This window comes from Cydia pomonella, chromosome 13, assembly GCF_033807575.1.
Source record: "Cydia pomonella isolate Wapato2018A chromosome 13, ilCydPomo1, whole genome shotgun sequence".
Taxonomy (NCBI): Eukaryota; Metazoa; Arthropoda; class Insecta; order Lepidoptera; family Tortricidae; genus Cydia; species Cydia pomonella.
The window spans coordinates 9,169,764-9,194,930 of record NC_084715.1 but is presented as its reverse complement, the minus strand read 5'-3'; the positions used below and the strand labels follow the sequence as shown (position 1 = coordinate 9,194,930).

At 38.2% G+C, this 25,167-nt stretch overlaps 3 protein-coding genes across 3 annotated transcripts in view; 1 reads left to right on the top strand and 2 right to left on the bottom strand.

The window, feature by feature from the left end:
• The window catches only part of LOC133524135 (NFX1-type zinc finger-containing protein 1-like), a 38,340-nt gene extending 22,717 nt beyond the window's left edge, over positions 1-15,623 (bottom strand). Inside the window, exons 1-9 of the mRNA XM_061859990.1 lie at positions 15,187-15,623; positions 13,449-13,496; positions 9,357-9,491; positions 6,491-7,188; positions 4,047-4,269; positions 3,028-3,073; positions 2,019-2,244; positions 1,228-1,401; positions 45-1,007 (exon numbers count right to left, since the gene is read on the bottom strand). Coding sequence (XP_061715974.1) covers positions 45-1,007; positions 1,228-1,401; positions 2,019-2,244; positions 3,028-3,073; positions 4,047-4,269; positions 6,491-7,188; positions 9,357-9,491; positions 13,449-13,470 — 2,487 coding nt within the window. The 5' untranslated portion in view covers positions 13,471-13,496; positions 15,187-15,623. The remainder of the gene's footprint in view (positions 1-44; positions 1,008-1,227; positions 1,402-2,018; positions 2,245-3,027; positions 3,074-4,046; positions 4,270-6,490; positions 7,189-9,356; positions 9,492-13,448; positions 13,497-15,186) is intronic.
• Positions 15,624-15,899: 276 nt separating this feature from the next.
• On the top strand, positions 15,900-17,326 carry LOC133524133 (KRR1 small subunit processome component homolog). Its single transcript, XM_061859989.1, has one exon. It carries the CDS (start codon positions 16,151-16,153, stop codon positions 17,192-17,194), a length of 1,044 nt encoding a protein of 347 aa, XP_061715973.1. The 5' UTR covers positions 15,900-16,150; the 3' UTR covers positions 17,195-17,326.
• Positions 17,318-20,081, bottom strand: LOC133524131 (serine--tRNA ligase, mitochondrial). Its single transcript, XM_061859985.1, has 4 exons — positions 19,283-20,081; positions 19,012-19,199; positions 18,018-18,185; positions 17,318-17,645 (listed from the first exon to the last, which is right to left on the bottom strand). The coding sequence occupies exons 1-4, from the start codon at positions 19,877-19,879 to the stop codon at positions 17,330-17,332; spliced, it is 1,269 nt and encodes a 422-aa protein (XP_061715969.1). The 5' UTR covers positions 19,880-20,081; the 3' UTR covers positions 17,318-17,329.
• Positions 20,082-25,167: the final 5,086 nt, after the last annotated feature.

Here is a 25,167-nt window from a genome sequence, read left to right as displayed (position 1 = left end):
TTACTACAACAAAAAAATAGGGATGAATTGAAGCACTTAAGTACCTTGAAAAGTTTCACTTCTGAATACACATGACATATCTCGTTTTCTAATTCTCTTAATTCATATCGCGAACTACCGTTGTTTTGTAGATCTTGAAACCTTCGCAATAGAGATTTTATTTCCTCCTCTTTGTCAAGCAACGAGAAAGACGTAGTAACGGAGTCATAGCCTGGTTTTTCTCCCGGAAAACCATCGTCATACAAATCATCGTAATCGATTTCATCCCTAGCAAAGATATCGTCGTCGACATCTACGTTGTAATTTATGGGTTCATTGGGCTGTTCAATTTCACCTTGTTCTAATAATGTAGGATCAATTTGAACATCATCCACATTTTCAAAAAGCCAATGTTTTAAAACATCTTTTATCTGTCTCCCTCTATACAAGTTTTCAAGTATTTTACACTCTTCGTTGTATGCTACAATACTTTTGTAACTCAAGACTCCAGAGTTCAAGGCATCGACACGAGCTTGTGCGTGATCTAATGCACTGATCTGCTCTTTTAATTCAATTCTCCTTTCATGATAATAACTGCTATTGTCTTTACGTCTCAAATTATTAATATTAAACCGATTCAAGGCTTCGTTTCTCGATCTACCACCAATGCGTGCCAAAGACTCGGTGATAGGTAAAAGAGCCTCGAGAAATTGATCAAGGGCGTGATTAGTGTAGCATATGACAAGCATGCAACATCTGATTTTAGGAAATGGTGCGTATTTGAGTAGAGTTTCCGCGACTTTGACACCGAGGTAGGTTTTGCCGGTGCCCGGCGGGCCCTGAATCACGGCGAACTCGTGTGTGAGCGCCAGTTTATACGCTTCATACTGGGTATTATTCAAGCTCAGCTCAGTTTGCAAGGGCCAGCTGTGATCTTCCAAAACAATGAATTTTACGTCTTCGAGGTCTTTATTTTGAATTTCATAAATGGTTCCAGGAGTGAGGTATGCTGGTTTTTCAGGGACTTTCTGTAAGTTACCACAAAACAGAAATTTATTGAGATGAGAGGTTGATTATAGAATTAAAGATACTAATTCTTTAAATAACTTTCTTTTGAATTTGTGAGGGTTACACGGTTATCATCTACATAAGATGTAGTCCGATACATATATGTATAAGTTATAATGACATTGCAGTATTATCCTAAAAAAAAAATCGTTGCAAAGTTTGATTATTGAGTATACTTACTTCAACATCGACAATGTATTTGCTCATAGCCAAGTGTTCCGGGAAGCCGGGGTCCTGAAGCGCTTTTAGCACGTGATAGTATGGCTCGAAGTAAACTTCGCACTCTATCATTATGTATGGATCGTCGTTGTATAAGTTGGAGTCCATTGCTGAATTTACAATATTGACTGGTAACTGAAAGAGTAACAACATTATGAAATATGTTTTTTAAGGTGGATTTGTATCATGTGTATCTAACGCTCGAGCATTTTAACAGTATGGTGTGCTCGATTCAACTGTCGGTTTTTTTAAGAATCCCTTTAAGTAAGTGTTGCTTAACAACTGTTACAAGTAAGTCAGTGCAAAGGAACTTTGAATTAGGAAATTGAACATACTTTAGGAGGGGGCTTAAATGAAGCTGTAATCGCTCGAAATCGCCCCGAGGGAAACATGATTTGTCGCCGGTGTCGCCACTTAACCTAGAGGTCCTTCCTATAGGTATTATAACTATGGACCCATCTTAAAGCCTTAGTTGCAAAGTTAAAAAGGTAAGTATTATCTGTACCCCCAAGTTTAGTCACCGTTAAGTGTACAGTCGCCATGAGATATATCGCAGCGGTCAAGGTGCTCAAAAATATCTGTACAAGTACTTAAGCCTATTATCAAGACGTTAGTCTTGATAATAGGCTTTGTTCTGATATTTGTGATCACAATGGCCGCTCCAATATGTCTGATGGCAATGGCCTGTACAAATATGTACGTGTATATACGTATACTTTGAAATCTAAAGACCATGTCGATTTCCTACCTACCTGTCTTTTGTTCAAGAATTTTTCATCACGTTCCAAAATGGTTCCCACGAGAAAGCTTTTGCAATTGTCCTTGGTGAAGACCACCAAGGAACCAAACAGGAACCGTTTGCTATGCGCCCAGTTCACTCTCTTGAACATCTTCATAGTGTTTTCATCGAGTAACACGATAGAACCAATTTTTTGCTTAGAAGCGTATGGTTCTAAAAATTTCACGTTTCGATAGACGCTGAAAAATTACAGATATTTTAGACTCGTAAAACCAATATAACTTCGAGAATGTCTGTGTGAAATAAAGATGTATACACAAGGTGATAGTGAGTGGTAGTGGGCTGTATTTTATGTAGTCTTTTACATATTTTCTTATTTGCATTGTAATTTTTTTTGGGTTTCTTGCCTGCCAAATAAAGATGTATTATTATTATTGTATCTCCTTGGATTTCACGGGCCTATAAATTCCGGTCTTTTGATAGGCTTGCGTGGGGATATAGATCCAACACGTAGAGCCCTTTTGGAGAGCTTTAATGTCATGTAGAACGCCTGCTGGAACCCGTTCACGGGCGCAACAATAGACACCCATGAACCGGTCGCAACAGGCATTGGGACTATTGTAGTAAAATGAACAGTGTAACGGTCTATGGATTGAAGTTTGGGAGGACAATGCGACTGGGTTATTGCAAAGACGTCCGGACACCTGCCATAACAATGTTTTCACTAGTTATCGAGGCAGGCGGTGACTCGCCGCCCACTAGATGGGCTCCTGAAAATGCCGTCGTGAAGACGACCAGGAGCAAAACCGGTGTGAGCGGCTCAGGGGTGTCGAGAGGTGTACGCCACTTTCTACCCAGTGGCTGATAACCGCCACTGTATCATCTCGCGTCTTATGCAAGTTTTCACTTCCACCCCTGGAGCATTTAGCTCTAACGAGTCCCTCTCTGGACGGCCAATAAAGGCAAGCCAGAGCTGAGATTAATTAAAGTAACAAGTAACTATGTACGAGCTATTTTCTCACCGTATGTTATCATATTTCCTTCTCCTGGGATCTTCGATGTATTGATCTGTGAAGTTAAACAGGGCTATTATTATTATCCAAATTAAGAGAGATTTCAATACAAACTTATTAAAATGAAATCTAGAATTATGTTAGTTAGAATATGTTGACAGTAGGTAGGTACTTCCTGTAATAGCAGCTACCTAATTTGGTAAACTAATTTTATCAGTAGAATAAGGCGGAGAAACTGAAAAATGTAAGCGGGAAGAGTCGATTTCGTCGATAAGGTAAAAACGTATCCCTTCTCGCTCGCCCCAGCAGCTCCGAGCAGAGGGCATAACGCTTAGTTCTCGGAAGCTCTCGAGAGGCACGCCGACCTCACTCGAGAGGCACGCCGACCTCATGTAGAGTAGGTAATACTTACGTATTCCTTCTCTCAGCGATCCGAAGCAGTCCTCTCGCAACAGCCGGAACTGCACGTCCAGGTAGTGCTCCACGTCCGCGTACGCGCCCTCCATGACGTTGGGTCGCAGGGACGGCCGCCGCTCCAGCAGCTCCAAGCCAGAGGGCAGCACGCTTAGCTCGCGGAAGCTCTCGAGAGGCTCACCGACCTCATGTAGAGTGATACTTACGTATTCCTTCTCTCAACGGTCCGAAGCAGTCCTCCCGCATCAGCCGAAACTGCACGTCTAGTTAGTGCTTCACTTCCGCGTACGCGCCCTCCATGACGTTGGGTCGCAGGTACGGCCGCCGCTCCAGCAGCTTCGAGCCAGAGGGCAGCACGCTTAGCTCGCGGAAGCTCTCGAGAGGCTCACCGACCTCATGTAGAATGGTACTTACGTATTCCTTCTCTCAGCGGTCCGAAGCAGTCCTCCCGCATCAGCCGGAACTGCACGTCCAGGTAGTACTCCACGTCCGCGTACGCGCCCTCCACGACGTTGGGCCGCAGGAACAACCGCCGCTCCAGCAGCTCCGAGCAGAGCGCTTAGTTATCGGAAGCTCTCGAGAGGCTCACCGACCTCATGTAGAGTGATACTTACGTATTCCTTCTCTCAGCGGTCCGAAGCAGTCCTCCCGCAGCAGCCGAAACTGCACGTCTAGGTAGTGCTCCACATCCGCATACGCGCCCTCCACGACGTTGGGCCGTAGAAAGGGCCGCCGCTCCAGCAGCTCCGTACCCGACGGCAGCACGCTCAGCTCACGGAAGCTCTCGAGCGGCTCACCGACCTCTTCAATCCCTTCTGATCTCCTCTGATTTTGAATCTGTAATTTTAAATTATTTAATGTCTTTTTACAACGTCGATTTTCTTAATTTAGTAAAAAAACTTGGAAATTATTTTACCGTTATAATTTCTGTCGGGCATCGTTTTACTTTACATTATGTATTAAAACACCCAACAATTAGGTAAATTTATTTACCAAGAGTGTAGGAAGTATATACCGCACGTATCGCCTCACTCCAAACTAAACTCTAACTGTATTTAAAAAATGCTCAATTTGAAGTGAGCAATAGTGTCGCACTACAACGTGCTGAAAAAAATGCCCCTTTTACTAAGACTCAATGTGGAGTGCAGCGAAATGTCACACCACTACCCACTTCAAATTGAGCCTTTCATGAATAGTGTTACGGTTCAGTTTGAAGTGAGGCGAAACGTGCGGTTGCTGCCTGCGTTCGGCAACGGAATGACACCTTCTACATTTGTGAAATCAGCTGATTATATTTAAATTTAATGTAATATTAAAAATAAAGTGCAAAGTTTCTGTCTCTGAGGGGCAGATGCTTTTTTTTAAATAGGTAATAATAAATAGTACTGTTTTCAATCAATCTTCAAACGTTATCGTAGATTTGTCTGAATTTTCCAAGGTTTGCTTCAATTAATTATATATTTCTAGGTAAAGAACTGTCATTTAACTTTAAATAAAGTTACTTAATTACTAAATATTCGATATTTTATTTTAACTTTAATTGCCTGTTTTGTTTTTACAGCTACTACTTAGTTATTCCATTCACGTCTTGTTACATCCTTACCTACCTACTTACTTACTTTTTTCTTTTATTTTGTTATACTTAGATTTAATCTATCATTTCCTATTATTCGAAGAGTAGCTGTCAAAATATAAACAATTAGCTCCTTGTACCCAGTAAGAGTGCATACTGAAGAGCTATGCAAGTGTCACTTCACTATTACAGTTCTAGGTTTCACTTTTAACGAATTGAAATTTGCACGTTGTCATGTCACTATGACTAAGTCTAATTTTAACTACGTTGGACATATAACAAAGAAACATGTAAAATTGGGCCAGCGACTTATAAGTAACCATAATTGCAATTTACAGATGCACCCGTACCAGAGGGCCTACCGCGAACCACGTTCGACGTGTTGCCTCCCTGTCACGCTTACGTACGAATTTACATGTGCGACAGAGAGGCAACACGTCGAACGTGGTTCGCGGTAGGCCCTCTGATCCTGATTCAAGCAATCCAAGCGCGATTGGAGCGTGCCACGCAAATTTGGATCACGTAAAAAGTGATTGTTCCTTACGTGATCTAAATATGTGTGGCGTGTTTCGATAGCGTTTGGATCGCTTGGATCAGTCTCAGGTGCGAACGCATCTGTACATTGCAATTATGGTTACTTGAAATGAAATCGCAGCTTACTGAATCCCATGAATTATTCTATAGATTTGTAATTTCTAGTAAAAAAAAATACTGAAAATAAGCGTGCTGCTTTATTGTTTCCAAGCAAATTAGTGTGAATTTTAGTCATGGGATTACTAAAACCAAGAAACAATACACTAGATATAACTTCTCGGCTTAATAAATTCCATGACATTTTTTTATAATTCCTAGTAACAGGTATACTAAAACCCATAAAAAATTACTGTAAATAAAATAAACTATTCTTGTCTAATGTTAAAAACAAGCATGTTACATTATATGTATTGAATTCAAATAAAAGTTTGCTTGTTTTTAGTAAACAGTACTGTTTTTACAAAAAGGACAATTTTTTTGGTGTTAGTAAATACTATTAGTAAAACTGTTTTATAACCGTTCGTATAATCTCCTTGTCCTTGGATTCACTAAAATTTTACTAATGATTAATATTTTTCACTTGTTTCTACTAAATTTTTCTCTCCGTGTGGGTATTCCTAATTATTAGGTAGGTATGTATAGTAGGTTACTTCGACTCTGTTTTTGTACCAAAAGACAAAACTATAATAACTACCTAAGTACCATAACAGCTTTGTTTAAATAGGACTGTAGGTCATTTATATTTCGTCACAGAGAGCGATAACAAATTTCTGAGCGTCGCACTTCTCAAGTGGCGTCCAATGACAGGATAACTACTTAAGTATACTATCGGCAGCATATAAGTAACCAACATTTTGACTGGAACTTACGTAGGGCAATATAAACTAGTATCACATATTCGAGTTCTTTAAATTTACAAGATGAATTAATAGGAAGGCATACTACTCTTACCTGTACCTGATCGCAGACTTTTAGACTTTCCCGAACTTTCGTCATTCTTGCCGTGTATTCCTCTGGCAACTCGAATCCTTGCTTCTCCTTCAAGCCCTCCAGACAGCTCTTGCTCGTAGCCTCGATCAGCGCCCCGCACTTGTGCACCGCCGTCGCCGGCGACACGTTTATAAGACACTCGCAAAAATGCATAAAATGACTCCAAAATTCCTTCTCTCTAGTCCAGTAGTACTTGTTGAAATACTTGTCCTCCCTGCTCAAGGTGTACGGTAACTGCATCAAGTACAGTTGCAAGTGGTCGATAAACTTAGTGTTGCATAGATCCAGGAGAAGCAACTTCTTAGATTCCTCGAAGGAAGTTTTCCAAACGTTTGTAATGAGTTCAAGGACCAAAAAGAATATGTCGCTTTTCTTCTTGTCGACAGGTGTATTTAATAAAAGGGTGAAGTACGCTTTCTGTTGGTTAATCTTTTCAATTATGTCGACACTATCAGATTTAGATATTTCCTCTAGCATTTTAAAGCCCATGGGCCTGTCCCTTTTACCACGGCCCTTGTCGTTTTTGTGGTTGGAGCGAGCATTATTATTCTTTGAGTGGCCGTGAGATCCGTCCGTATTCACGATTTGCTGAAGCATATTTTGTTGTTCAGGTGTTGCTGAAATAAGAGTAGGCCTTTCCCCGAGAATTCCAGGGCCAGCTGAAATAAACCAGTTACCAAATATACAATTGTATATCACGTTATCTAATATTAGACCGCGAGCCAGGATCAGATTTCCATGACCAATCGCCTCCCGGGCGAAAATTCGTATAGTGGTTAACGGCTATGTATGATGAACCCTAGTGGACGTCAGCTGCCGCTCCGTTGGTGGGTTGAGGAAAGGCAGCCACCGAAAAACGTTAAAAAAATTGTCATCGCCTCCCGTTTGATACTGTATCAGATGATACTTAGTTCAGATGCTATTGTATAGCATAGCCATAGCAAAAAGCCGAACTTGTTACGCACGAAATGTGTTCATAAGACGCGCCTGCAGACTATTTAATGATAATGTAAAACTTCAAAAAAATTACTTATTCAACTGTAGTGTTATTTCCCAAAAACATGTTTTCAGATAACAACAGAATCCCTAGTGTAATTTATAAAATTAGTTACTCATCTTATACTAGATGCGCCTGCGACTATGTCCATAGATTTGACTTAAGAACCTTTACTATGAAAATTATTATCACAATAAAAACCATAAAAACCAACCTATTTAAATGTTGCTCCGGCTCACACACTAATCAACTATACGAAATTTCATTGAATTGATTGATTTTTGTAGTAGTTTTTGCGTAGTTTGTGAACAAATGCACCGATAGAAAACTTTTCAAAACTCACTTATTTGAGGTATATGTATAGATTGCTATTATGTATGGATAAGCATCACTTATGTATCTTAGTCTAATTTATTAATTAGGTACTCGCTGTGTTTCATTGTAAATTTCTATAACAAATTTAGGAAACTATAGGATTATACATTTACTCTTTTTGTTCTCATTTACTGTTTGTTTCTAAATAAATAATTAAATATAAAATCGTTGATTAAAAATTCGTAGACCCCGTTAAATAGCAATGGTAAGAACGTCCGTCAGCTGGTCGCATGAATGTGTAAAAAATAAGCGCTTTATTTTTTTATGATAGCATATTTTTTTACACATTACGCATAGGTACTTTGCGGAATAAAGTAGTAAGGTGCGTATTTTTTACATGTTCATTTTACCGGCTTACAGTTTTTTTTATAACACAGCATCTAAACTATCATCTGACAAAGTATCAGCCGGGAAGCGATGACTCACGAAATATATGCTCCTGACCCGCGGTCTATATGTTGTATTGTTATACATATGTGCCTATGAATAGTTAAGATTAAGACTAAAAAAATATGAAAAATAATAAGATTTTAGGCAGGTAAAAACATAAGCAGTATATCCGAACAACATACGTACGCTCACAATAGGCCGATATTTACGGAGTACAGGATATTTACATTATTTACGGTAGTGCGGAAACCGGAAGCGCTGGTGGCCTAGCGGTAAGAGCGTGCGACTTGCAATCCGGAGGTCGCGGGTTCAAACCCCGGCTCGTACCAATGAGTTTTTCGGAATTTATGTACGAAATATCATTTGATATTTACCAGTCGCTTTTCGGTGAAGGAAAACATCGTGAGGAAACCGGACTAATCCCAACAAGGCCTAGTTTATCCTCTGGGTTGGAAGGTCAGATGGCAGTCGCTTTCGTAAAAACTAGTGCCTACGCCACATCTTGGGATTAGTTGTCAAGCGGACCCCAGGCTCTCATGAGCCGTGGCAAAATGCCGGGACAACGCGAGGAAGAAGAAGTGCGGAAACCGGAGAACAGCAAAACACAAACCCGGCGTGTACCTATAAGTTTATTTAATTCTCAATTCAACCTGATGTTATATTTTACTTCCATAATTCACTCGTACCGCAGCCATGGCTTCCGCGCGCCAGCCCTCGCCTCAGACCTAGTGAGATCTCTATTGCCGTTGCCCCCGCGCCCATGCTGTGAAGGACCTAGACCAGGGGTTCCCAAAGTGTGCGCCGCGGCGCCCTGGTGCGCCGTAGAAAGTAAAGAGGGGCGCCGTGAGTTCTATCATTATCCGAAACCACAAATATTCGCGGGTACCTATTTGAGCTCTCGCATCGGTAAATAATATAGCGTCGTGTCACTCTTTTTCGACCGTGATTTTAAATTTACAAGGGCGCCGTTGCGAATTACTAAACTTGTAACTGCGCCGCATGTTGAAAAAGATTGGGAACCCCTGACCTAGACAGTAATGAACCGGAGGGATAGCGAGATCTTACCGTTGACTTGCCCTCGCGCCGCGCCAGTACCACGGCCACGGCCACCGCGCGCTGCACCTCGTCCCCTGCCGTCGTGAGACCTGTTCCGCCATGGACGTTTATTCTCGTTGCCTCCACGCCCTTGTCGTGAAGGACCTAGACAAATAGTAGTCGGTGTGCGAATGATACAAGTAGTTATGTATGACATTGTCTAAAGCGATGCCCCGCTCGGACTGGGAATAGGAATTACACATACAAAGTTAGGTACCCATTCTCTTTGAGTGTAGTCTGTAGTAACGTATATTCTTAGTCAGTTCCTACCTACAAACTATCAAACATCTTAATTCCTAGCCTAAATGTGATACCATTTCACATTTAATACGCCATTGGCAATTGGCATTAAGTAATTTAAGTATACATATTTATTTAAAAAATAACATTATTATGACTTAGTGTCATGTGAAAAGTTATATGGTGGCTCACAAACCAGTTTGTTCGATTGTACAAACATTAATGTAGTACATTCTAGGTATGTACGTAGTACTTAGGTAATACGTAAGAATACGTACACAATTTATCTATGATAATTTCAGTGAAAGGCCACGAGACAAAGATCATACTTGGTACCAAATCGATAAGTTATCAATGAAATTAGTAAGGTAACACATTTAAATCGTTACGTAGTATTATAATTATTAATTGTATAATCATATCATCAATATCGTTATAATTTAGGTCACTTGGTGCCCGATTGTGTTGAGATATTATACCTAGCACTTACTGTAGGCCTAGCACAAGAGTTGCGCGATAGTATAGACCACCCATCTTTTGCCCACTGTATTAATTAGAGAGGGACGTATACCTAAAAAAACATACTCCTTTCGGCAGTAGGGTATAAAGAAACTTAGGGCGGATGGCACTTACGCCATATTGTCTGTTGAACTAAATGTTTTATCCGTGAAACAAAGTGTCATTGTACTCGAAACTAAGAACTTTAATACCTAGTATCCAACATACAATTTGTAAACCCTATTGCAAAGACAATAAGGTTCTCCGATGGTCAATTAAAAATTGGCCGATACATCATAATGATAGGAAAACACAAACGTTAACATTGTTGGCTTTTCACAGTAATCGGTCGCGTAGATAAGATCATGTCCTGTTTAAAAACATACTCGTAAATTCATTTCGTGTTTATTTCACTACACAAAGACTTTAAAGACTGGATGTAGATAGTATGGTTTTCGTTTTAATAGGCAGATACGAGTAGGCACCATCGAGTATCGAATCGAGTGGCGTTATAATATATGTAAATTGGGAATATTTTGAATCATAGAATAAGTACATAAAAAATCCGGCCAAGTACGTGTCGGACCACGCATAATGGAGGATCCCGTACAGTCAAGGAATTAACTAGCGCCACAAAATGCCAAAAATATGTACACACTGTCTGTGACGATATTTAAGGCTTATTATTTTTCTGGCATCAAAAAAAATAAACACCAGCATTTATTAGGCATGTAATAATATAATTTTCAACACACTTGCTCAAAACGACTTTTTTATTCCACCGATTTTTGGCTCATAACCCTAGATATTAAACACGCGTGCTTTTTCAGTATATTATAACACTCGTGCTTTTTCATTATATTATCCTACTGAGTTAAGAAGGTAACTGATTGCTAATAATATGCATGGAAACGGAGCCTTCTTAATTTAGTCGACTATTAGGTTTCAAATGTTAGTTCAAAGAGGTATTATCACACCAAACATAATTAAATAGATTAAATTATCTCGTAAATTACATTAATGAATAAGCATAACATTTTATCGATTTGATCTCCATCCGTCGAATAGAAATACAAAAATATTAGCTTTTTTTCATTTTTTTATTGGCTGTTTGTTGATTTCGTTCGCGCCTTTGCCTTGCGTGCGCATTGGACACGTGCGTAAAAAAAAATAACGCGTCAGCTATTTTCCGTATTAGTCATAAAATTGGAATAGTTTTGCATGTTTTTAGTTTATATATTGACGAAAATGCTATTTTCAAGCATTGAAAATGAAGAACACATAAAATTGACGCTGCCAGTAATACTAATAGAGGCAAGAGCCGAGAACGATAGCCTTTTACCACCAAAATCGGGTGAAAAATAATTGGCGGCATATGAAACTTATATTCAATGGAAAATCAGTAAAAAGGCCCAGTCTTTCTTGGAAAACGTGTTGGTAGCTTACTTCAATGAACTGGCCAATAAGTGCTTACAAGCCCAGCACGCTTTAGTGCAATTATTCGATGTTAAAACTGTAAGCCACCATTTTGAAAATTGTACTTTTACTGTTTTGACAAAAAAAAACTATTTATAAGTTTTGTTTTTTCCTCGCAAGTGTGTTGAAAACACCGTATGAAACGCGTGTGCATTGGTCATTACCCACATCGGCTTTTTATTGCGCGCTCGCTTACAGCTCGCGCGCACAATATCGCCTCGTGTGTACCAACTTAGCACACTTGTAACATAATGTACTTTTGGTTGTCTATTAAAAGTTTCTTTAGCGCCAATTAGATAATTTAGACAAGTATAATAATTGCTCGGAGAGTTTTTCTTATTACTTAAAAAATTACGATATATCGAAAAAAAAATTATCAAAATTTCGTTTTATTTTTAACTACATATACCTTTAGTTTTAAGTTTTTATTGATACCTGTTCGATTTGTTTTTTATTGGATTGATTTATATTATATGTATTTTAAATAACTATTTTCCATTTAAACAGTCAATAACACGACGTCCTGAACACGAGAAAGTTCTCCGTAGAACAATTTCAAGAAATTTCTCGGAAGAACACAGAGAATTTTGCCTTTCATGTATTTGAAAGAATTAAAATGTATTGCGAATACATATAAATTACTAATACCAATACATACAAAAACGGCCAAATAATCAAAAATGTTGTAAACTTCTTTCTAGGAAATTTCCTTTCAAGAGAAATTTCTCGAGAAATTTATCGCGATATTCTCTTGTTTCCGAAACTTCTCGAGAACTGCCCATCACTAATTAGGGCTCACATTTACCTGCTGTTAGTGGTGGACATTTGTCACACATTATAATATATTTTTAACAATACCTACTTAATACACTTTGAAAATGTATACTTACTTCTTATTTGCCCACCGCTTATAAACAAATCTCGTCCTTATGGTAAGCGACAAAGTGAGGCCTTTCACTAGACTTAGACACAAATACGTGCCGGTATTTAATACCTTGATTGTATCTTCATACCATATGTAGGTTTAATAAAAAAATCATTATTGGCTCATCCGATCATGTTCAAAATAATTTTTGAAGGGAATTTTATTTTCTAAATTTTACTTTTTAGAAACCTAGAAGTTGTTTCTAAAGACCTATCGAAATCGAATGATGTGCCTGCCCCACGTTCGTTTTTAATTTTATATGTACTTACGTATATTTCGACACTCTCAAGGGCATCTAGATTTAAGGGGTACCTAACTTTCTGTTGACCTAAATTTGGCAAGTAATATGATATTACTTGCCAAATTTAGGTCAACAGAAAGTCAATATTACTAATATCGTCTAATAGGTACTTTTTGCCATTTCGGCTACGGAACCCAAAAAAAGGATGGTTAATTATACCGTTTTAAAATGATAGGAACTTATAATATATGGCCGTATAGTATACATACACTACTGTGTTGTACGATTGCAAATAGCATACATTCAATAATTCTAAAAACCCCACTGGACGGGTTTTCATAATTGATTAGGTACACAATTACATCGCAGCAGGTAAACAAAAAACAAAAATTAATTATTCTCGAACGGAATTTAGCACATAAGCACTCAGTACCCCTAGTGTAAATTTGATCGACTTCATAACGTGACGAACGCGTTTGCGTTAAGTCTCATTTTGTAAAGGATTTTGAGTTTCCAAAACGTCCCGCTTGGCGCGCTCTTTCTAAATCCAATACAAAATGAGACTAAACGCAAACGCGTACGTCACGTTTCGAAATCGAATTTATTTACACTAGGGGTACTGATTACACAATGAGATAAATGTATTATATTGATTGGTGTATAAAATATAAAAAGTAATTACCTGGTCCGCCAAAGTCGGTCATTTCTGTGACTCCTTTTTTAATCTGATCTAGAATACAAAACATAAATAAAGAACCAGGTTAAAATAAAAATAAATATGTTTTTATAAAAAAAAAAAACGTAAACTGGGGCTATTCGGTACAATTTTTGGAGTAAAACATCAATAACTTCATATTTTATATCAATAATAAATGTTTTATATTTTCAATGGATAAAACGTATGGACTGCACATGTTTCAATTGTTAACACAGAAGGAGTACCTAATAATTTTCTAAAGAGGTATTCTCAAATACCTTATGATTGGGGCTTTATGGAAATCGATGGGTCTCGCACTGGTGTTGACTGAATTTTGAAGCTTTTATTGTTTTAAACCTGAATAGGCCTATTTGAGACGCTTTGGAAACGACCGCCTAAATAAAAACAGTGTAACCATAATTTTTACATTATTTTTTGGGACAAAAAAATCACACCAGACAAGATTTCCGTAAATATTTTTTTAGCTGTAAAATACCTTTACTTTAACTATAATCACATGTTTATGAACCCAAAAAACCAGCACAAGACATTCAAGGTATCTGAAGAACAGCTCAACAAAGATTTAGGTTCTCTAACTGAATACTTTAAGAAATGGCGTCTTATTCCTAATGCCAGCAAAACCGAAGTTTCGACATCCCATCTCAACAACAAACAAGCTGCTTTTATCCCAACAGTAGGATTTGATGGTGAAATATTAACTTTCAACCCGCACCCTAAATATCTTGGTGTAACCCTGGACCGCTCACTTACTTTCGGTCCGCACCTTCAAAAGCTGAGCAAAAAACTTGGGACTCGGAACAACATACTCCACAAATTAACTGGCACGACTTGGGGTGCAAAAGCGGACGTTCTTCGTACAACTGGGTTGAGCTTAGTCTATTCTGCTGGCGAATACTGCACACCAGTCTGGCTCAATAGTGCTCACACAGAGAAAGTTGATGTGCAACTGCGTAATACTATGAGATGTATATCAGGTACGGTCAAATCCACACCCATACAATGGCTCCCAGCCCTAAGCCACATCCCTCCACCTCATCTTAGACGACAGCTGGCACTGGTAAAAGAAGCGAACAAAATTCACAGCCACCCGAATCTGCCGATCCGCCAGGAATTCCACAGCATCGTCTGAAGTCTCGACACCCGCCCTATCAAACCGCTCAAAACCTGACGCAAGGCGGATTCAATATATAAGACGCTTGGAAAGATGAGTGGAAATCCAACCTGCCAAAGCCCAGCCTAAATACCTACGACCCTACCAAAAAGCCGTATGGCTTTTCAGCATCTAGGAAGGAATGGTGCCAATTAAACAGACTCCGCACCTGGACGCTGTGCGGACTACTTGTTTAAGTGTGGTTGGCGAGACTCACCAGCGTGCGACTGCGGGGCCCCAGTGCAGACTATACACCACATTAGGTACACATAATTGCTCGATACGGAAATTTGTTTGAGAGGCCCTAGATCTTCACAAACGCTGCCCAATGGGTGAAGAACTTAGATATTGTATTATAATTTATAATTAAGCGACTCTGTAAATGCCATATGAATAAATATAAATAAACTGGGTGTCATGAACTGGCTATATGAAATGTAACACGACACCTTATTACGTACATGACAATGCAATATTGAATAAATGAGGAATTAAGGGAAAATACAACCTAAGACGCTATTATTGGCTGAAACTTTTCATATATGTACATACCTAATAAACAAAGCAAAATCCAACAAACGGTTACGTACTCTTCTTGCAAATCACAAAATATTTCTGTCAGTCTTATCACCGTCACCGGTTAACTGGGCGCTTCATAGGACTTCAGCACTTAAATAATCTAGACACGCAGGGATATATGATTGGTATAAATTGTGCTAAGACTCCCCTTGTTGCAGCTGATTGGTTGAAATATCTTTGGTTGGCTTGGTTGCGCAACTTTCGTCTACAATTGCTCATGGAATGAATTCCCCGAATACTCTCCTTCAAGAGTGTGACCAATCTGAATTATTTCCTGAAAAGTATTGACTGTAATGCAGAAATACCAACATGTTTCTTAATACAATTTGGTCCTTTCGTTAATTGAAATCCGTCAGTTTTTATATGTTCTCTTTATTATTCCAATTAAAATATGTATTATTAAATATTTACACGCACATCGGAAATCTTTTGTCTGGTAACATTATTTTGAATAGACTAACTTTTCTTTGAGTTATACATTTAATTTTCCTATTAATATAAAAACCAAAGATCATATAATTAAGAAAGAAAAAAGACCGATATTGAAAAACATGATAAAATCATCGCAGTCCTTGTTTACATTTTTTAGAAAAAAATATTGCGATGTAGATATACTTTTTCGTTGTATTGGCTAGCATGGTATTTTGACAGTACATATATACAGCGAAAACCGAAATTCGCAAATTGCGGGGATCTTTCTCTTTTACTCTCACTAAGACGTAATTAGAGTGACAGAGAAAAATGCCCGCAATTGACAAATTTCGATTTTTCCGGTAGCCGCCCAGTACGTTCATACGTTGCGTTGATTGACAGATGTCAACGTCAGTGGTTCCCTCGTGTGTCAATGCTTGATGTTGTTCTTTGCTAAAATATTCATTGTTTTTCTGAGCCCTACACAGTATTTTTGATCCAGATAACAACAGAATAAATACTCAGCATGCAAGAATCGGACAACGAGGTTGCGGACACAGGGCCCGTCGATAATGCATGGGCTATGAAAATACCCAAGTTCACCCCAGAGGATAACCCTCATGGTCTGTTAGAGGAAAGTAAATTTGCAACCTTATTCCCTAAATATCGTGAACAGTACCTGAAAGAATGTTGGCCTCTCGTGCAGAAAGTGTTAAAGGAACATCACATTGTCGCCGAATTGGATCTTATCGAAGGTAGCATTATTGTTAAAACTACGAGAAAGACTTGGGACCCCTATATAATAATAAAAGCTAGAGATTTAATGAAGCTGCTGTCCCGAAGCGTCCCGTTTGAACAGGCGGTTAGAGTTCTAGATGATGAAATCGGATGTGACATAATTAAAATAAACTCATTTGTGCGAAAGAAGGAAACCTTTTTGAAGAGACGGCAGCGATTGATAGGACCAAATGGTGTTACTCTCAAGTCTATCGAACTACTCACCGAGTGTTACGTACTTGTTCAAGGCAATACTGTGTCTGCTGTTGGCCCATACAAAGGTTTAGTTCAGGTCCGCCGCATAGTCGAGGATACTATGAAAAACATCCACCCAATGTATAACATAAAAAGTTTAATGATTAAGAGGGAATTAATGAAAGACCCCAGACTAAAAAATGAAAGCTGGGACAGGTTCTTGCCAACATTTAAAAGTAAAAATGTGCCAAGGAAACAGCCGAAAAAGAAAGTTCCGAAGAAACCTTATACTCCATTCCCACCACCTCAAGCAGAGAGCAAGATTGACAAGGAGCTGGCTACTGGAGAGTACTTCCTCAAGGATGAGCAGAAGAAGGCCAAGAAGAGGCATGCCAGAGAGGAGAAACAAGAACAAAATAAGCGGGCTCGTGCGGAACAGCGGCAGAAGGACTTCATTCCTCCGGAAGAGAAATCTGCTGCTCCCTCTACATCCACAGAATCTACAGTTGATATCCAACAGTTTAAGGCTAAAATGAAAAAGTTCTCTAAACAACACAAAGGACTGAAAAAATCTAAGGTAAAGGAAGATGGTCAATAGAGTATATTGAAAATGTTTTTTCTACATTTTCTACTTCACAATGAATGGCCTGATGCAAATGGGTGAAGAGTAAATCTAATCTTAATATTAAGAAAAAAGAAATTGTGGAATAATAAAACGCTATTAAGTTTATTTTTATTTTATTTTCTTCACCAACTTTAAGTCTGGTATTTCACTATTCTTTTTTATATATTTCTTTCCATTCATAAAAGGCTGAAGCGCTTCAGGGATAAAAATTTTGCCTTTTGGGTCTTGGTGTGTTTCAATTAAAGTAATGAGCATCCTAGGTATAGCACATGCCGTCCCATTTAATGTGTGCACATAGTGTGTTTTGTCATCCTGTTGGTATCTGATGTTAAGTCTTCTAGACTGGTAATCTGTACAGTTGCTGCAACTTGAAACTTCTCCGTAATTGCCTCGACCTGGCATCCAGGCTTCAATGTCATATTTTCTGGCAAAAATAACTTCATTAGCCAAGTCCAAACAGAACGAACATACACGGAGGCAATTTCCTCACGCACAAACCGGCCATTGTAGATGTGCCTCAGCCGAGGCGCCACATGCGTTTTCTTCGCCTGAACGCGTAGCCTCAGCCGAGGCACGTCTAGCAAGCCAATATTCATTTTCTGTCATATATTATAGTCATTCTTGACTCTGGTAATAAAAACCGAGTGATATAGGTAGTGCAAGTCAGTTACTTCAATTTGAACAAATAGATCAAAGCTTTTCACTTATATATGTAACATTTGTAAAATGAACTTTGCCATTGGTTTTCATTTTGCTTAAAAATGTATATAGTCATGATTCATGATATTTCACAAACCTGTAAGCAGGAGCTCCCAACTCATGTGGTGGCATATCTAACACTTTCATGTTGAATCCCAGGGGCATGAACATTTGTTCCTGCATGGTCCTGATGTATTCCAGCATCTCTTCCGACTGCTGTGGTGTGGTAACAGCAAACATTTCCACTTTTGTAAACTGGTGTACTCTAATACAAAAAAATAAGAGCATAAACTTATTAGAGTTGTGCCCGCTCGGTCTTTAAAAAGAGCGCTCCGATCTCGGTCAATCGGTCAAACGAACTAGTTCGCTCTTTTAGGTCCTTTAGTTCCTTTAGTTCAGGAGCAAATCTCGAGATCTGAATGGGGGTGACTAGGTTATATCTTGCTCTCGCTCGCAAATAAACAGAGCGAGAGCGTGAGAGAGCGAATTTCTTGACCTTGACTCATTCCGATCATTCGCTCCCGACCGATTTGTTACTTGGTACTGAGGGCCTACCGCGAACCACGTTCGACGTGTTGCCTCTCTGTCGCACTTGTAAATTCGTACGTAAGTGTGACAGGGAGGCAACCCGTCGAACGTAGTTCGCGGTAGGCCCGCTGACATACTGACTACTGAACTAAAGGACCGAGACCGATTAAGAGCGCTTAAGATGAACTAGTTCCTTTCGGTCTGTGGTGGGATTTCATTCCTTTTAGTTCTTCGGTCCTGACCGACTCAAGCCTAAAACTTATCTCTTTATACAGAGGCTTAAGAGGGAAGTATACCACGTGATCATCCATACAAAAAGAGAAACTGTTTTTCCACTTTTAAATATTTTCCATTCTCCATGATTTTTTAGTATGTTATTGTTGACCCCGTGAAAAAGTAGGTTTATTCGTTTTCCTTCTTTTTTCAAAATTTGCAAAACAAAAAAAAAATACCAATAAACCTAGAATATATCCTGAAGCGATCAATATCAAAATCAAAGTGATTTAATAATGGAAACCATCTTCTCCCGAAATGGAATTTCAGATAATAATTTGTAGATGTACCTATACACTCCCCGCTCATCTATGATGCTGGAAGTCTCCGCCCGGAAACATCTGCTCACAGCTGCCAACCTCAGAGGAAGGTCTGTGCCGGAGTGGATGGAGTTCATGAGCAACCCTGCTAGTGACATTTCTGCAGTTCCTGACAAATATAAGTCTGGGCCGTGATGAATTGGATCTAGGGAGTATATCTGCAATTCAAAATAGGTACTAATTTTTATTTTTATGATTGACATAGACTTGAATAACAACAATATTAATACATAAAACATACCTGTGTCCTATCACAATTTATTGTCATGCCACAACTTTCCAGAACATTTTTTGGTAAGATATCAGGAACAGAAACCAATTTAAAATTCTCCTTGACCAAGTATGAAACTGCATATTTGATCAAAGCTTCCTCTAATTCAGCTAGTTCACCGAGGAAATAGTAACTCTTGTGTCCACAAGTTTGACCTAGTTTATCTGTCCTCATAAGATTCATAAGGCGTGTAATTTCACTAAATTCAAGTGGGGTATGCTTTCCAAAGTCACGCTTCTTATTTAGCTCATGTACTAATATGGGGTCGTCTTTATATCCTTGAACTGAGGGGTGAGTTTTATTTGGCAATTTACTCAGCTCCCTATACAACTCCTGTTTTAAAGCGTCGTGAGCTTCATTGGCCACATCTATAATTTTCAGGCGATTATAAATATCTAACACGCGATCTATATTTCCAACACCTTTCCTTGAAGTTATGTTTCGCTTAACCTCGGAGGAGTTGCTTACATCACAGTAGTATCCTAGATCGATATCTGGCTGGGTCATAGAGGTACATAGCCTACTGTAGTTAAATCGACATATCGAGCTTATTTTACGTCTAATCATTGTATATAAATGATACGACAAATTGCAAATTTAACAAATCCATGAACTATTCAAACAATCCTTGGCTTGGTTTGGCATCAGCAGTCATTCATGCTGTGATGTGAGTGCTGTGACCAAAGAGCATATAATCACTACGTTTTAAGAGACGGGGCTTCCATACTAGCGAGTGGAATCCCTTTGTTTCGCAAATCATTACCAAGATGTACGACAAAGAACTGTCAAAGAACCATAGTACCAACATAAGCAATTTAAATAGTGTAGTACGCTACACGCTTGCGTTTCTTATCGATATCGATAAAATCGGGAGGGTTGAAATATAGACTCTTGTCTACAAATTTTGTACTCGAAATCAAGTTAGGATCGAGTCCACATTTAAGTTGTATGTTATATAGTGGATAGTTCTATGAGTTGACTAATACGTGGTCGAGCTTAATGTAGACTCGATTTTTTTTAGAACACTTTGTTGTTCTTCACCACTAGGAAGGATCAAAGTAGTACTTTTTTTCCCTACTAGGAGGGATCACTTTTTTCCTCTTATTGCATACTTCTTAGGTTAAATTATTTAATTTAATTACCATTAATTCAATTTATTTATTTATTTGTACCATAATAATTTCCTCATAGGTGATGTGAAAAGCAGTATGTAAATTTATCACGTGGTAGCAAAAATATTTCCACCTTAGGGTGGTATTCCACCTATCCAATTTCTTGGTCCAATGTCATTGCGTCTCACTCTGTCATTAATCAAAATGTGAGACGCAATACATATTGGACAAAGAAATTGCATATGTGGAATACCACCCATAGGCGTTAACACTTGAATCCCTCACTACGCTAGGATTCTATTTTAGAATACCTCGTTACACTCAGATTGTAATTATAAAATCCTTCACGATTTTTTTTCTTATTTTTTTTTTATTAAAAGCACTATTTTCAAAATGATCTGCAGATACATGTTTCAATAAATGTAAATTTTCTATGGGAAGATGTATCAGGTCTTCGTTCCCAACAAATTTAACCCACTGCCTGCATCTGAAAACATACAGCCTTGGTTATGTACAGTTTATATTCCAAGTGTTTGCTAATGAGATGATCAACTGATTATTTAGCGCTAATATGCATCTATAAATCAAGTCAAATATGTTAAATAATGACCATTAATGCATAGATGATAGATAATTTTCCACTGAAAATCTTTGACGAATTAATTTTGTATCATATTGCATGCAAGTTCTCAGGAAATATCACATATTTTATTTAATTACTTACACTGATATACAAATAAACATACAATTATCGATAGTTTTAGGACATCCCTAGTTCACAACTAAAAATAATATAAAATATCAAATTTTCGATGTGTTTAAAGCCTGCTGCACCAAAATAAGGTCAAAAGTATCTAAAGCAATACGTACCGGTCTTTATCTAAGGGAAATTTTGCCATAAAATCCCTTTTTTCGTGATTTTCTCGAGTGGCTCGCTTGCCACATATTTCACACTTAGTAAACCGTTTTCTCGGTGGCATTGTAACAAACTCGTTCTTTACTCTGATCACGGTTCACTATTTTCGATATTTTCACTAAATAATAAAGAAATTGCACGAAATATCCAAACAAAACATTGAAGCCTCCATAACAAACAAAACAATTAGGCTGACAGTTGACTTGATGTAAACTTGACAGAATAAATAGCACTGACGTTTTATTTTTCTTCGTAGGTAAAGATTTGCGTAACAAGTTCCATACAAAACTTATTTTGTTCCTAGTTGCGTCAGCCTGGCTGCAGGGTTGCCAACTCCAAATTTTTTTTACCCCTAGAGCTCAACTTAAAAGCCCCTAAAACTGTACTATTGTTTTGGAAAACCCACTAAATAAAAAATAAAAGAAATTATACGTTTAATTAATTCTTTATTTGTACATTTTCCAGAATTTCGTACATTAAATCATTGTCAACCGGTTCGACACTTTTATGATCATACATATGAACGGTAAATAGTTTTAACATTTTATTTGTTGGAGTTAATGTCACGCAAGATCCTAATCGCTGTAGTGTGAAGCGGACCATCATCACACTTTGCAGCATTTCAATGGATAATCTATTCCGCAGCTTATTTTTTACTATATTATATATAGACAACGCGCGTTATACCCTTGCATTTGAAATGGGAACTGTTATAAACGCCAACCCGCATTTTGCGATATTTTCGAAACGTTTGCAGCCAGCAGCATCGCAATCGTCGTATAATTCAGATGTCAGTCGCTGATGTTGAAGTGTTTGACCACATTTTATTACTCAATTGGTCCCACTCAGATTCGATATCATTTTTGTTTACGTAAATATGAGGTCGCTGAATGTGATTTAAAACTGGTTTTATGTCAGGTTTTACTTGAAAGGTAACAACTTTTGGGTCTAAATTAGCAATTACTTTCAGGATTGATAAATTATCCGGCAGCCGTTTTTGTATCTGTTTTGCAAGGCAACATAAAAAGTTCTTGCATCTTTCGCTTACATCCAATAACGTGTGCGCACCCGTCGTACTCAAGTTTACCATCAAATCCAAGAATCAACAGCCACGACGCCACAGACCCAAAATAGAGCGCTAGAAGCTTATTTACACGATACTTTTGGTGGGGCCCAACACCTAGATCAAACTTATAGCAATAACAGACTACCGCACGTATGGAAGTACCCTGCCTCTCCCTGCTCCACCGTACTTGCTTTTTATTATTAACATTACGGACTTTCTATTTCTATACGTCTTCCGTATGAAATGACATGTGCAAACGAGACAGCTGTATGAATGTGTATAGCAACGTTCCGTTCACAAAGGTCATTTCGTAAGGAAATCGGGTAAAAATTCCGTATGTATGTGGCCGGCCTAACACTGCACGACCCGACAAAGGGGCCCGACCATAAATGATGGTCTAAACCGCCTTTACAGCGACGAAATATCATACAACCACGTTACAAATCACTGTGTAGCTTAGATCGGAACGTTCAGCCGTGTATGTCCTTCTCAATCGCACTTGCGAATTCAAGCAACACAGAGTGGGATACACTATGGTATCGAGAACGTTTCATTTCCAGTATAGTATGTAGCTTCTCACATCGTGAACACTTTTAGAAAAATCCCTAAAAAAACCACTAAAAATACTTAGCCCCTAAAAAAACCACTGGCTGCTTTTTTCCCCCCTAAATTTAGTGGTAAAACCACTAAGTTGGCAACCCTGCCTGGCTGTGACAACATTGCTATCAAACATCAAATGTCTCAGCTCAGCTGTCAGGTGGCTCTCACTCAAACTTCGGCGGAGCGTTCGAAAATAATATCACGTTCTTAGATTTCAAAGTGTGTTTTTTGTATACTTATATACACCAAATACATCGCACTTATTAAGTAGCCTAGAATTCAACAATAACAATTAAATTAGAAAACAATATAATAATATTCCTTTAAATAAATAAATATTATAGGATTTTATTACACAAATTAACTCACAGTAAGCCAAAGAATACAATACTCACTCCATGCAGTAAGCTCAATAAGGCTTATGCTGTCGCAAACATTTACTTATATAACTTTGGTTGTGTTGTAGGTAATTAGACAACGATATATTAATACTTAAATGAAAATACTCATGACTCCGGAACAAATACTTTTTATTACAAGTAGTATGTATCCGATCGCTCTTGTGTTATAAGGTTGTTATCTTGTTTTTTTTTCAATATAGTTTTATCATTCCACACGTCCACACGAGACAAGATTGTCTAGTTAGCCTGTGGTTAGTTTTGGCATGCCCTCCCATCTCGAACTAGTTATAATTATTTCTAAATCGATACCAATAGATGGCGCCAAATGTCACAATCAGCCATTACGAAATTGTTATCCTTCATATTAAGAGATATTTAACGTGCCATAAATTAAAAACACTATAAATGAAATGTAAACATTAATAACAACACGAATTCAATGCATTAATTTACAAAATTTGATACCACAATTATATTGCGATTTGCGAGTTTTGCGACTGACTACGTTATGGGCAACAGCGCACGACGGATATAGCTGTCGAAGTAATAATGAATATCGTCACTAGATGGAGCCACCACGATTCTAGTACGTTTTACGCATGAATCGAGTATTCAACTGGATCAGCCATGAGCGGTGGAGGGAAATGACCGAACGGGATAGTCTTATTTATCTTTCAGTAGGAGTAGCAAAGAAAGCGTTATTATTGTTTGTCCTTGTCACATAATGTTGAAATGTGAGGACATTTTTTTATTCCCACCGTGAATTTAGTATAGTTTGTGGTACCTACACATAACCCGACCAAATTATAGATTATGTTGTCAGGGATCTTAAAATGTGTTTTTAATTTCGTCGCATTGCGTAACTTCTTAGCTCAATAGTGGGACCAGAGTTTTGCCCTAAAAGTTATGATAATTCTAAAGATGGAAAAGTTATGCTTATATGGCATGGGACATATTTTTAAGCATATTTGTAATATAAAAGTTAGAACGAGCGTCAGATATAAATTAGGTATATATATTCTTTTATTAATGATTGTTATGTGTTGTCGAGGGAGGTAAAATAATGTAATTCTCAGTATACTAATGTCAGTGATATTTTTTTTATCTTATACCTTTAAACGAGCAATTCCTGTATATATATATATTTCTGTGATCTCGGAAACGGCTCTAACGATTTCGCTGAAATTTGGTATATAGGGGTTTTTGGGGGTATACAATCTATCTAGATTAGTCTTAAGTTAGGAAAAACGCGTGTTTTCGAGTTTTCATGCGGTTTTCTTTCGACGCAGAATATGGTCGCTAATTTCGTGACGCCGGCTACTGTCCGTCTGGTCCAGCGGGTTAAGACACGGACTGCTAAACGTGTGTTACGGGTTCGTATCTCGCCCGGTGACTAACTTTTGTTTTTTTTTATATGTTCAAGTTTATATATATTTTTTTAATTTTTATTGTTTTAGACAAGTTTAATTTAGTAAAAAAAATTTGTTAAGATTATCACCTATACACCACCATAATACAATAAATAGTTATAACCGAGCAAAGCTCGGTCGCCCAGGTCCTAATCTATTATCCTCATTAAACCAAGATTAAAATTATGTGGGCGCCATGAGGGATTTTGCCTGGTGTTTGACGGGGTTTCTTTGGCTACCTAGTGTGTGTGCACTGTTGTGCATCCATCCAAAAAGGTCATAGCGGTCGGTACGCTCTGGTGAAATAGTAGGGCACTTTAATTACAAAAAAATAATCTCTCACAAGTGGGA